Here is a 12,258-nt window from a genome sequence, read left to right as displayed (position 1 = left end):
AGAATATCTCTAGATGAAATGAAATCAAATAAAAAGGGACGCAAGCGAAGTAACTCTGACCCGCAAACAAGCTCCAGGGAGAGAACGAAGCAAGGATCATTTGGGGCTCGTGGCTTGGGTGTGTGACGTAGCTAAGGCACAATTCGCCTTGATTCCACATGATTTGACTGCTAAAACCCTACACCCTCGCTCGCTCGCGCAACGCAACGCGCGTCCCTTTTTGACGTGTTGTCTCCTCTCTTATTCTCATTCTCATTTCATTAAGTCAGTCAAACGCATTCATTCGCCTTTTTTGTATTATTACATCCTTTCGACCCTTCAACGTACAGATAGACAGCCAACATGGTATGAACCCACTGCGCCCATCGATACAAAAAAAAAAAAAAAAAAAAAACTATACCGGCAACTTTGGGCCTTAATAATAAACAAATTGCTTTTTTCAATGTCTTCCATGGCTAACGTTCCAGTTCTCTCGGTTTCTTTACGCGCCATGTGTTAGTTCCGCAATCAATACGATAACGATATTTCAACCTGGTCCCCACAAGGTCGTCTGCACCAAATTGAATACGCACTCGAAGCTGTCAAGCAGGGATCAGCTTCTGTTGGATTGCGTTCGAAAACCCATGTCGTCCTGTTGGCTTTGAAGGTAATTATTTATTGCTCTTGAGTTTTTATTTTTATTTTTATTTTTATTTTTATTTTTTTTAAAAAAAAAGAAATATTAAGGTGCGAGCTTTGGGTTAGATATAGATGGAAGACTTAAAATATTTATGTATATTTCTTATAATGACAACAATAATAGCGTTCTTCTGGCGAACTTGCATCGCATCAACAAAAGTTGTTCAGGATTGATAGTCATGTCGGAATTGCCATTGCGGGCCTTGTCTCAGATGCTCGTGTTTTGAGGTAGGAAAAAAAAAAAAAGTTTTTATTTTATTTTATTTTTATTTTTTATTTTTTATTTTTATTGCTTTCAGGATTCATGGATGGTTTTTGAAAAGAAGGGACGTATTAACGCAGAATGATATTTTGAACCATAGCAATTTCATGAGAACCGAGTGTATGAAGTCAAAGATGATGTATGATCGTCCCATGCCTGGCAGCAGACTCGTATCCTTGATCGGCGATAGTACGTCTTTCATTCTTTGGAGCAGTGCTCTTTATTTTTTATTTTTTTCTTCTTCTTCTAGCCAAAGGATCTAATGCGTTTACTTTTGTTCTCACTTTGATATATTGTTGTTTTCACAGAGGCACAGATCAACACCCAAAATTATGGCCGTCGCCCATATGGTGTAGGATTGTTGGTAGGAAGCTACGACGAGGGCACGGGTCCTCACTTGTACGAGTGCCTGCCCAACGCCAATTGCCTTGAATACTATGCTATTGCTATCGGCGCCAAGAGCCAGAGCGCAAAAACATATCTCGAGAAATTTGCAAATGATTTTGAAACTGGTAAAGTCAAATAACACTTTGAAGATAATATTCTCTTTGTTTATAATATCGGCTAATTTTGTATTTTTTTTTTTTTTTTTTTTTTCAATTAGCTGATCTGGATGCTCTCATTATGCACGGATTGCATGCATTACGTGAAACTCTTCAGCAGGACAAGGAATTGAACCTCAAAAACTGCGCTATTGGTGTCGTAGGAAAGGATCATGATTGGGAATTAATCGAGGAAGAGCGATTGAGGACATATCTTAATCAATTAGAAGCCGGCGCTCCGACGTCAGGAGATGCTCCTACTGCTGCTGCTTCAGAGGATCTTCCACAGGGAGAAGCCATGGATACCGAGTAAAAGAAAAAGAAGATAAAGATAAAGATAAAGATAAAGATAAAGCTAAAAAAAAAAAAAAAAAAAAAAAAAAAAAAGAAAAGAAAGAATAAACACGCAACCTCAAATACAATATTCAACTCTTACTCTCTGCATGACGGTCGCGAATAAACAAATAAAAAAAAAAAAAAAAAAAAAAAAAAAAAAGAAGTTCGCTTCTGAATGCATATAAACGCACGAGGAGACGTTTTTGATGCAATGGAGTGGGGTTTTTATGAGGATAGGGAACTAAGCGGCCCATTTTTCTTTTTTCTTTTTTCTTTTTTTATTCATGAATGTCAAATGACTTGTATGGTTGCCTTAACCATTGTCTTTCTGTATAAGAAGCTTGAGCTGCAATATTAGAGAACGTCTTGGGGACAACGAAACAAGTCTTCTCCACCAAGACACACGTGCTTATCCTGCACTACGTCCCTTTGACCCTACGAAAATTTTTTTTAAAAAGATTTTTCTAGTCCCGGATAGCATGCCTTCATTATGAAAGAAAGAAACTTTGATCATAGCTCACAACGCTACTGAGGCACTCAATGGTCCATCATCCACATCAAGTCTTTTGATTGCATGCGCTGCTGATGATCGGCCTCGGACTCAAAGCGAGATAAGCTATCCAGACTTGCTAAGGTATCTTGCCTTGGACTCTCTCTGTCTCAACTCCAACATTCGATATTATACCCTCTTAATGTCATCTACTTGCAGACGCATCTTGAAACGCGGTGCAGAAACTTTGCTTCTCCAGCCGGTTTCCTTTCCAAGGAGCATTTGAAAAGAACTACGACATCATTTTGATATGGCTGTCCAAGTTGAAGGAAAGAGAGAGAGAGAGAGAGAGAGTCTGAATGCTGAACACGAAATATTATGATCAGTGAAGGAGGGGCTTTATGTAGTATGCATAAAAGTTGGTGAAACGTTACCACTTCCACTTCCACTTCCTTCGTCTTTCTTTATCATTATTTTGGACATGTAACGTTAGTGCTTGAGAGTAACGTTTTTTACGTTTTTTACGTTTTTTAGTATAAATCAACTTGACAGATTCATTTTTTGCCTCGTAGTATAATTTTTTTTTTTTTTTTTTTTTTTTTTCAAAAAAATATTTATTTTTCATTTCTATTGTTATATCTCCATAGTTCATTTCATGGGGATTTTGCAAAAAATATTCAAGTAAAATATAGTAGGATGAGAGGCATGGGTCATAAACGTGAAAATCATGGCTTCTCTTCGAAAGAAAAGAGACCAGGATGATAAAAATAAAAAAAATAAAAAAAAAAAATAAATAAATAAAAAAAATGAAGTATGGAAGAAAATGTAAAGAATGGTATGTACACAGAAAAATAAAAATAAAAATAAAATGGATGAAGAACTTTGTCATGAGAGGATATTTCGTAAAGAACCTGGTGGAGTAGCTAAGGTTGACTTGATAGATAGAAACAAGTGTTGACTCATGGAAGAATATGTTTTTTTTTTTTTTTTTTTTTTTTTTTTTGTTTGTTTGTTTTTGTTTTTTTTTTTTTTTTAAAAAAAAAAAAGAAGAAAAGATAAAGTATAGAAAGTGCAATGATGATGTGAAATGTGAATGGTGAAAATAGAAAAGAAACGCGGGTCATATCAAAAAAAAAAAAAAAAAAAATAATAATCAAAAAGGGGACCTTCAAGCCCTGGGTGGTGACAAAGTAACAATAAGGTCCCCAACATCCTCGACATCAATTGATTCTGTAGCCTGGTGTAACTCGCCCATCACGTTCGCCATCTAGGAATCAATTTTGTAAGCAACGAACAAGGATGGTTAGTCTTCTATTAATTTGTCATTCATTTCATTTAATTTTTTTTTTTTTCTTCTTTCAAAAAAAAAATAATAATAATAAGGCAGTACCCAGCCAACTGTCTTTGAATCGACCGTCTTTTCTGCAAGAACCTCGCGCACCGAAGGCGCCTTGATCGAGTTTCCAGACGATGTGGAGATCCTTTCTTTGGTATTGAGTGCGGCCCCATCATTTGTCCCTACAGCTGTCTCAAGAGCATCGTTGAGTGCAGGCATATCTGTGCCCGATCCCTTGACGGAAGTCATATTGTATAGCTTGCGAATGGTCTGTTGTGGTAGCTTGACAGTGTTGAGCGCAGACATATATTCGTTCGAGCGATTCAAGGCTTCTTGCTGTTGTAGTCTTTCAACTTGAAGCGTTGATGGGATATCAATAAGATTTCTGATCAAAAATAAAGAAAAGAATAGAAAAGAAAAAAAAAAAAAAAGTTCTTTCTCGTGTTAGTGGACAAATGAAAGTATAGAACTATGAGCACTTTGACTCTTTCGTCATAAAAGTTTTTTCTTTAGCGATAGTTGCAGATTTTCAGATTAGCAGCCGCTAATTGCATGAATAAACCAGCTATCAGGGCAGTAATGCAGCAGCGCCAACACTACATAATGTCGGGGCCAAAAGGCCAAGTGTAAATACCAGTATCTGAAACACATAGGCAGACACAAAGACGCGTTTGGCCCTTTCCCTCTCTTCCACACAGTCCTAAATAGAGAGACCAATCAGAACAGCCGCACAACTACGGCGTAGATTTAAAGACAATGCTCGTGTTCATATGCCTTGAGTTAGGGGAGAGGGGGAGAGGGGAGGCATGATAGCAATCAGAAGAAAAAGAAACAGGATGTTGCGTGCATTGATAACTCAAGACTGGTCAGTGTACCTGAACTATGAAATGGGAGGTGACCGACTCTTTTTTTTTTTTTTTTTTTTTTTTTTTTGTCAAAATACTGTTGGTAAAATGCTCTCAACACCACCAATTTGCATATGCTTGCCATAATGCTTGCATGAGCGAAAGAAATGTAAAACGAAAATAGGAGGATCAAAGAAAGAAACGCGCGCGTACTGTAAAACATTTCGATGACATGCACACCATAGTTGTGATGTTGTGTTGTGAATGTACTGTTGGCATGTACATGTATAATATATACTGTACATACTTCCGTTATTTGAAGGTTTAAAAAAAAAGAAAAATGGATGAATGTGCAAGAAGTGCGCATTGGTATTGCAGAATGTTTGGTCGGATATCACATCTCTTGGGGAGAGATTCTACTTACCCAGCTGTCCTTTCGACAATCTTTTGGAATGAATCTCGTACTCGATCTTGCTCGGTATAGTTTGGAGGCACCATCGGGCATGCTCTATAAAGAAGGATGAGAGGTCAAAACATTACAAAGTAAAAGCAACAAATACGAAATAGGGTCAATGTCAGTTATTCATTCTCGACAAAGTAAATAAAAACAAAAGGACTAGGAGACTAGGGGTAGGGGTGCCCGAACAGCGTTGTGCCCTGATCATCCAACTGAAGAATAAAAAAAAATTGTGTTGCGTACCAATTAATGCGTTGAAATGCCATTGTTGATGTTCAACCACCGCATCGCATCGCATTGCATCGCCCAGAGCCTTCTTTTTATTTCTTTCTTTTTTTTTTTTTTTTACACTAAACACAATCATATACACGCAATCGTTTGTTTAATTACAAAAAAAAAAAAAAAAAAAAAAAAAACATTGCGCTCAGGGCAAACAGTCCATTTCTGATTGCCATCCGTTGCCACTTCTCCCTCCACATCCTTCCTCATATGGTCTAGCAAATACACGAATCAAATAAAGACAACAACTGGCGCAGCTATTCACCAAGTACCCTGTCTTCTTTCGATCTCTTGCCAAGAAAACAGAAATGAGATTACTGTAAACAACAATGGAATGAACAGAAAGTACAGACGTTTAAAATAAATATATCCTGACTGAACCAAGGACACTTTCCTAATTTCTTTTTAATAAAATAACATGACGTCCCAAAGTCTCCTTTTTTATTTTTATTTTTATTTTTTCCCTCCAAAAACAAAGAGTAAAAGGATATGACCCATCATGCTGTTGTTCATTTTTTTTTTTTTTTTTTTTTCTCCTTCCCGCCAAATAAAAAAAGCAAATGAATGGATGGTTCCGCATAAGATCAATGCTTCATTGGTACTGAAATAACAGCATCCTCTCCTTCTTTTCATCCCTCGATTCCTAACGGATGTCCTATAGTTTGCATAATTTTTATGAAAAAAAAGGGGGGAGGAGGGGCTTGAAAGGAAAAAAAAGAGCGAGCAAAAACACGAAAGTAATAATAATATATATAATAATAATAACATCGTAATGATGGTCATCGAGGACTAAAGTACCAATGTCGTTCGCAAGAACAGTAACACATTTTATCATGGAGCCAAAGGATTCATTCCACGAAAAATAAAAATAATAATAATAATAATAATAATAATAATAATAATAACAGTAGTAGTAATAATAATAAAGAAAAACGAGAGCATTAAAAACAAAACATCCAACTGCCCAATGCTTTGCATTCATTCTATTGGGCTTGGTTCGTTTTTTGTTTTTTTGTAATTTGTTTTCGTATGTTTATACAATTTCAGGGTGGAGTTGAAATTTTAGGAGGATTGAAAACCCCTCTCCTTTGTCGTCATAATCTGATTGTGAAGCATTTTTTTTTTTTTTTTTTTTTTTTTTTTTCATCTGTGCCCAACAAAAAACAAAAAAAAAAAAAAAAAAAGAGGAATGGTTTGTAGTGATACAAGAGGCACAGAGAATGCAATAGAGTGCATTGTGCTCTTTGGATAGATCAAAGATGTGTATAAACTTACCCATATGGACCTTGGCTCTTCACTAGAATCTTTGCTCGCTCCTCCTAACATCAACAACAGCACAGAAGTAAATAAAAATAAAAATAAGTCAGTAAAGAAGAGGGATGTTAAAAAAAAAAAAAAAAAAAAAAGACGGAGTACAATGCAATTGTATGTTGATGAAGGGAGTAGTAGGAATAACAAAACAACATTCTGTGCTCATGCAAGAGAGTCTTCGCCAATTGTTGGCATTATGGTGAAATTTTGTAATTAAATTGGGCGAAATTCATTAAGCATCAGTTTAGCTGGTTAGAGCAACAGCATTAAAAAAAAAAAAAAAAAAAAAAAAAAACATTCTCTCTCTTTGGTTTTGTATCTGCCAGTCAATGCTGTGCTTTTGAGTAATATGTGGTCTGAATGAGGGGGGGTTCTCTTTTCTTGAAGCAATTCATATTTCTCTCTAGTGTGTTGTCCGTGCTTGCTCTTAGCGCAAGTAAATGATTAGATCGTCCACTGTCAATGGGTGGAGATGCGTTGTCTTGATAATTCACGAGTCCGCGCGAGAAATGCTGTTGTCATTTTGTTTTCATTATTACTATCGATATATAGAAACTTTATCGATATTGGGAATTGATATCGATAGTGATATTGACATTGGTAGCATAGATGAGAATATGGATTGTATCGGTAGTAGAATTGGGATCTTTATACTAACCCGCTCGTCTTCAGTCTGTTTGCTTCCACAGCAACCCATTGGGAAATGAGATCTTTAAAGAAAAAAAAATATATAAAAGAAAAGAAAAGAAGAGTGAAGGAGAAGAAGAGAAAGCAGTATGGACGTGTGAAGAAACGAATGAAGAAAACAAAGTAATGAATAATGAGAATGTAAATGAGAAATAATAAAGTAATGAATGACAAGTAGTGTAATATGTATGAATGTGTAAATGTAAAGTAATAAAAGTGGGAATGCGTATGTGTATTGTACCGATGCAATGATGATGAGGGAGGAATCAAAAAAGGAATCAAAAAAGGAAGAAAGAGGAAGAAAGAGGAAGAAAGAGGAAGAAAGAGGAAGAAAGAGGAAGGAGTATGAAGAGTTTAGGAGAGTAGAAGACAATTGGATAAGGGTCAAATGTGGTTAAGAAGAGCTTTGTCTTTTTTTGCATTGGGCGTTGCAGGAGTAGGAAGACGTATGCGCAATTGGACATTTGGACGCATGCACTGCTGCCAATGGCATGTCAATGTAATGACATGATATGCGAATGTAACTCTGAATAGATCATGGTTTTATGTCAAGATGCACACACTCTTTGTGTGCAAGCCCCCATTACAAAACATAAATGTGTATAAATGTCCAACTACAATTATCTAACACTCCTCATCACCGTGCTTTGCCACTTGCCACTTGCTATCCTCTCTTGCATCCTCAATTGTTCTATCAACCATCCCTCGGAGCACAACACAGCGTTTGCTATTGCCTTACATTTTACTATTTACAAAGTCAGATTCCTCCCCCACTACCTGCTTTCTTTTTATTCACAAAGTTAGGTCAATGCTATTGTCTCCCTCTTCCTCTTCCTCTCCGATCCGCTTATTTCTCTTGTTTCTTTATCATCGCTTTATGTAAAATGCTGCATCCCTGCTCATCTCGTCCTGTGTGGTGGCGGGGGCTTTGTCAACTGCAGCGACAACAACAATACCAACAACAACAGCAACCAAGTGGGAACAAATTGTGCCAAAGAAATATCGTTTGGATGTCCTTAGCACGTGACACATCGGCCAGAGATCTGGTGGCAAAGATCAGTTGCCAGTACATGCATAATGTTTCTTTGGCCACATTCAAACTCATGGACAAAATAGTCTCGGACACCGGTTGTCATACGACCCAAAAGGAAATAGAATCAAGTGCTGTTCTTATTCAGGAGGAATCGTCAGAATTAAAATCATCAACCACTTCTGGATTGGCTCCTTCAAATAACGAGCTCTCAGAACCAGGGTCAAAGTCTTTGCCCATAGAGCAGATCTCCAAGGTAGAGGAAACATCAACAGTACCAGCAACGGCCATACTAGAAAACACAGGCGAGCCGGAAGCGCCCAAAGGGGAAGATCAAACAGCAGGAGCCATCCATCTCGGCTCTAAGAGACCTAAAGAATCAAAACATGGTCACTATGGAAGCGAGCAGCAGCCCAAGAAGCAAAAGAAGCGACTCGACTTAGTCAGTATAGAAGACGATCTCAAGAGCGCTCACTATTACTTTGAAAACGGCAAGTGAAAACCAAAAAAAAAAAATCGAGGAACAACTGCCTTCACCCTTTCGCTAGTACAGAGGACACTAATGCACCATTACTGAAATACTCTACAGACCTTCGAAAGATCAAGCCATACTTCTTCAAGTACCAAACGTTTGCTAAAGGGCGATGGTTGGGCCGCCCACTCATTGAAGTCTTCAACACAGAATTCAGGGACAGGGACAACGATTTTTATGTAATGTGTATATGTAATTTTTTTTTTTTTTTTATAAAAAAAAAAAAAAAAAAAAAAAAAGGATTGATCTTATCAAGACGTTTTGATAACTAACTAATTTTCTTGTCCAAACCCTCTCTGACATTGTTGCTTCCAGGAACGGGCGATCAAGGATGGGCGTATTAAAATCAATGGAGAGCCAGTGACCAAGGACTATATCATTCGGAACAGCGACATTGTTGCACACGATATTCATCGCCATGAACCACCCGTTGCCAATATCCCTGTCAAGGTCGTGCGTGAGGAAGATGGGGTCATTATCGTAGACAAGCCTAGTAGTATACCTGTCCATCCTAGTGGACGCTATCGACACAATACAGTGCTTCATATTCTGATGAAAGAACATGGATACAAGGACTTGTACCGTAGGTTATATTGCTATGTTCAAAAGGTTTTATCGAGGGAGAGCTCTGGAATTGGTTAAAATGAAGGCTATTCACATTCGGAGGAAACTTTTTTTTTTTTTTTTTTTTTTATATTTAACTTCTTGTTTTTGGAATAGCGGTTAATCGTTTGGATCGTCTCACATCAGGACTCATGATCATGGCACTTTCAGTAAAGAAGGCTCGAGAGTTTGAGCTTATGATGCAGAAATGCGAAATCAAAAAGGAGTATGTTTGTAAAGTCAAAGGGCAGTTCCCAAGGTTAGTCAATCCTATGTCATACCCGATGTGTTTTTTTTTTTTTTTTTTTTTTTTTTTTTTTTTTTAAAAAAAAAAAATCAAGTATTAAATATGGTAGTACTTTTCCTTCTTCATTTACTCCCTATCCCAACCTTCATTAGCGGAATAATAGAATGTCATGAGCCGATTCACGTAGCATGTTTCAAGTTGACACTCAATACGGTTCATCCTGAGGGTAAGGCATGTTCGACTGTTTTTGAACGGCTACGGTACGACGCTGAGTCAGATACATCGATTGTGATGGCTCGTCCTGTTACAGGGAGGACTCATCAGATCCGCGTGCACCTCCAATGGCTTGGCTATCCGATCACAAACGACCCTCTGTACCAGAACACAGATATTTGGGGTAGCTTGAATGGTAAAGGCGGTATTACTGAGGATGTAGAAAAGGAACTTGTCAAGAGATTATTGGAGAGAGGTGAGATGGATGACGAGTTTGATATTGCATTAGCGGCGTCGTCGGCATCGTCATCATTGTCATCATCATTATCGCCATCGCCATCACCATCACCATCACCATCACCATCAGTATCATTATCATCCAACCTTAGTATAGGCCAGAAGAACGATGATAGTATCAATCATTTTCAGGGAGAGTTTTGTAGCATTTGCGGACTTGCTTCAAGAGCAGACCCAGAGCCAGAAAAAAGGATAATGTTTCTTCATGCGTGGAGATATCAGACTAAGGATTGGTCATTTGAGACAGAGTTACCTGAGTGGGCTAGAGGAAGTCTTACAGCTGACACAGAGCCCAACGAAGTGTTAGAAACAGGTCCGACAGAAAATAATGCGCCACCTCCGGAGATGAAGGAGGAAGAGGAGCAAGGTGCCACACAAATACAATAAATGAAACATTAAAAGCAATTTGCTCCGCTATTTTTTATTTTATTTTATTTTATTTTATTTTATTTCATTTTATTTTTTATTTTTATTTTTATTTTTATTTTTATTTTATTTTTATTTTTATTATATATCATAACTAGTTTTTTTTTTTTTTTTTTTTTATAGTTTTCTAATTGAATAAAACTATCTGAATCAAAAACCACTTACTGCACAGCTTCATTGTCAACTTACCTTATTATACATCTTATGATTCGCCAAAGCAAAGCAAGTGACTCACAGTGTTTAAACTTCCAACCTCGATCACGGTGTGTTATGCAAGTCATCGATTACTGATATTCATGAGTGATCAAAGTTCCTCGAGTAGTGAGACTTTTAAAGCTTAAAGCACTTTCATGACTTGAGAGAAACGGGTACGAAAAGTTATAAGTGTAGTAATCATCATCACATGTGTCAACTTTTTCAACCTCATATCACCACATGTCATGTATATACATATATATATAATATATATAAAATAATATCATATATTCATCTGCTGAAAGAAATTTACAAATGTTTTTTTTTTTTTTTTTTACATGCGAGAGAACTCTTCTTTTTTTTTTAAGAAAAAAAAAAGTCTTCCCTACATGATTAATTCGTCTACATCGTTGGTTGGGTAAGAACCAAATTGAGCCGATGAAGAATTTATTGAAAAAAAAAAGGAAAAAAATCACATACACATTTACGCACACAGTGCCTTAATGCATGTTTCGAGAGAGGTCGGGTGTTGTTTTTTTTTTTATCCAAAGTTGGCAGAATTTCTTGTTTCTTATTTCTTGTTTCTTCTTTTTTTTTTACTCGTCAACAACCTGAGTCTCAAGACCCTTGAAAGAGGTGACGGGAACATAGGTGACATAGGTATACAATTTCTCCTTGGCGTCCTCATCATCGTTACGCTTGCGGGACAAACGGACACGAATGCGGTGCTGAACAGTCTTGACACCACGGGCCCAGACCTGCTTATTCAAACTAGGATCAATGCGGACATCGGAGGTGCCCATAGTCTTTTGGGCGAAAGCCTTAATGGCCTTGATGGCATGGGGAGCACGCTTCTTGAAGGATCTAAAGAGTTGACAGAGTTTCAAGAATTTGAAAACATACACAGGTCAGTTTTTTTTTTTTTTTTTTTTTTTTTTTTTTTTTTTTTTTTTTTCGATCACTTTGGATATTCTGAAAGTCCCAATGTCCGGTTTTGTCCTCCAAGAGGTATTTTTTTTTTTTTTTTTTTTTTTTTTTTTTGTCTGAAGAAAAAATGGTATTGCAAGAACGCCATAGTTTGAAGGATATTGGTCCAGGAGGATTATTGCTCTTTTTATCTCCAATGATATCTTGATGGTAAGAGATGGGTTGTATGGTATGTCTGTCTGAAGTTACTCCAGCTGAGATTTGTGTTGATATTCAAACTCTTCAATCATGGTCTTGGATAAGAAAGGAAGTCCCGTGATTAAACTATGAACTTTTTTTTTTTTTTTTTTTTTTTTTTTGCTTTACCTGCCGTGGACGTGCTTATGCAAGTGAATGGTATATTCGCGAGCAACAACATCATGGATGGTAGAACGCTTAGTACCCTTGGATTCCTTGGCCATTTCTATGATTGAAAATTGAACGGTTGGTCCATGTAAGTATGGGATGCTCCTTTTTTTTTTTATAATCTTATGAGATCCAATCGTAAAATCCATCAATCCATCAG

At 37.1% G+C, this 12,258-nt stretch overlaps 4 protein-coding genes across 4 annotated transcripts; 2 read left to right on the top strand and 2 right to left on the bottom strand.

Annotated features, from left to right (window-relative positions):
* The first annotated feature begins 214 nt into the window (after positions 1-214).
* On the top strand, positions 215-1,838 carry BCR41DRAFT_328622 (20S proteasome subunit). The gene is made up of 6 exons (XM_022021702.1): positions 215-345; positions 500-646; positions 803-906; positions 1,041-1,129; positions 1,249-1,452; positions 1,545-1,838. The coding sequence occupies exons 1-6, from the start codon at positions 343-345 to the stop codon at positions 1,793-1,795; spliced, it is 798 nt and encodes a 265-aa protein (XP_021876243.1). The 5' UTR covers positions 215-342; the 3' UTR covers positions 1,796-1,838.
* A 1,599-nt stretch (positions 1,839-3,437) lies between these two features.
* On the bottom strand, positions 3,438-7,617 carry BCR41DRAFT_363193 (hypothetical protein). The gene is made up of 5 exons (XM_022025852.1): positions 7,195-7,617; positions 6,501-6,544; positions 4,914-4,997; positions 3,699-4,029; positions 3,438-3,575 (listed from the first exon to the last, which is right to left on the bottom strand). The coding sequence occupies exons 1-5, from the start codon at positions 7,231-7,233 to the stop codon at positions 3,477-3,479; spliced, it is 597 nt and encodes a 198-aa protein (XP_021876242.1). The 5' UTR covers positions 7,234-7,617; the 3' UTR covers positions 3,438-3,476.
* Positions 7,618-7,841: 224 nt separating this feature from the next.
* Positions 7,842-10,532, top strand: BCR41DRAFT_426116 (pseudouridine synthase; the record flags this gene model as incomplete). The annotated part of the gene is made up of 5 exons (XM_022030683.1): positions 7,842-8,744; positions 8,843-8,964; positions 9,101-9,368; positions 9,506-9,647; positions 9,788-10,532. The coding sequence occupies exons 1-5, from the start codon at positions 8,108-8,110 to the stop codon at positions 10,530-10,532; spliced, it is 1,914 nt and encodes a 637-aa protein (XP_021876241.1). The 5' UTR covers positions 7,842-8,107.
* An 830-nt stretch (positions 10,533-11,362) lies between these two features.
* On the bottom strand, positions 11,363-12,154 carry BCR41DRAFT_313611 (ribosomal protein L31e-domain-containing protein; the record flags this gene model as incomplete). Its single annotated transcript, XM_022021143.1, has 2 exons — positions 11,363-11,630; positions 12,060-12,154. The coding sequence occupies 2 exons, from the start codon at positions 12,152-12,154 to the stop codon at positions 11,363-11,365; spliced, it is 363 nt and encodes a 120-aa protein (XP_021876240.1).
* Positions 12,155-12,258: the final 104 nt, after the last annotated feature.

This window comes from Lobosporangium transversale (assembly GCF_002105155.1).
Source record: "Lobosporangium transversale strain NRRL 3116 chromosome Unknown BCR41scaffold_61, whole genome shotgun sequence".
NCBI lineage: Eukaryota > Fungi > Mortierellomycota > Mortierellomycetes > Mortierellales > Mortierellaceae > Lobosporangium > Lobosporangium transversale.
This window is presented reverse-complemented; position numbering and strand designations above follow the sequence as displayed.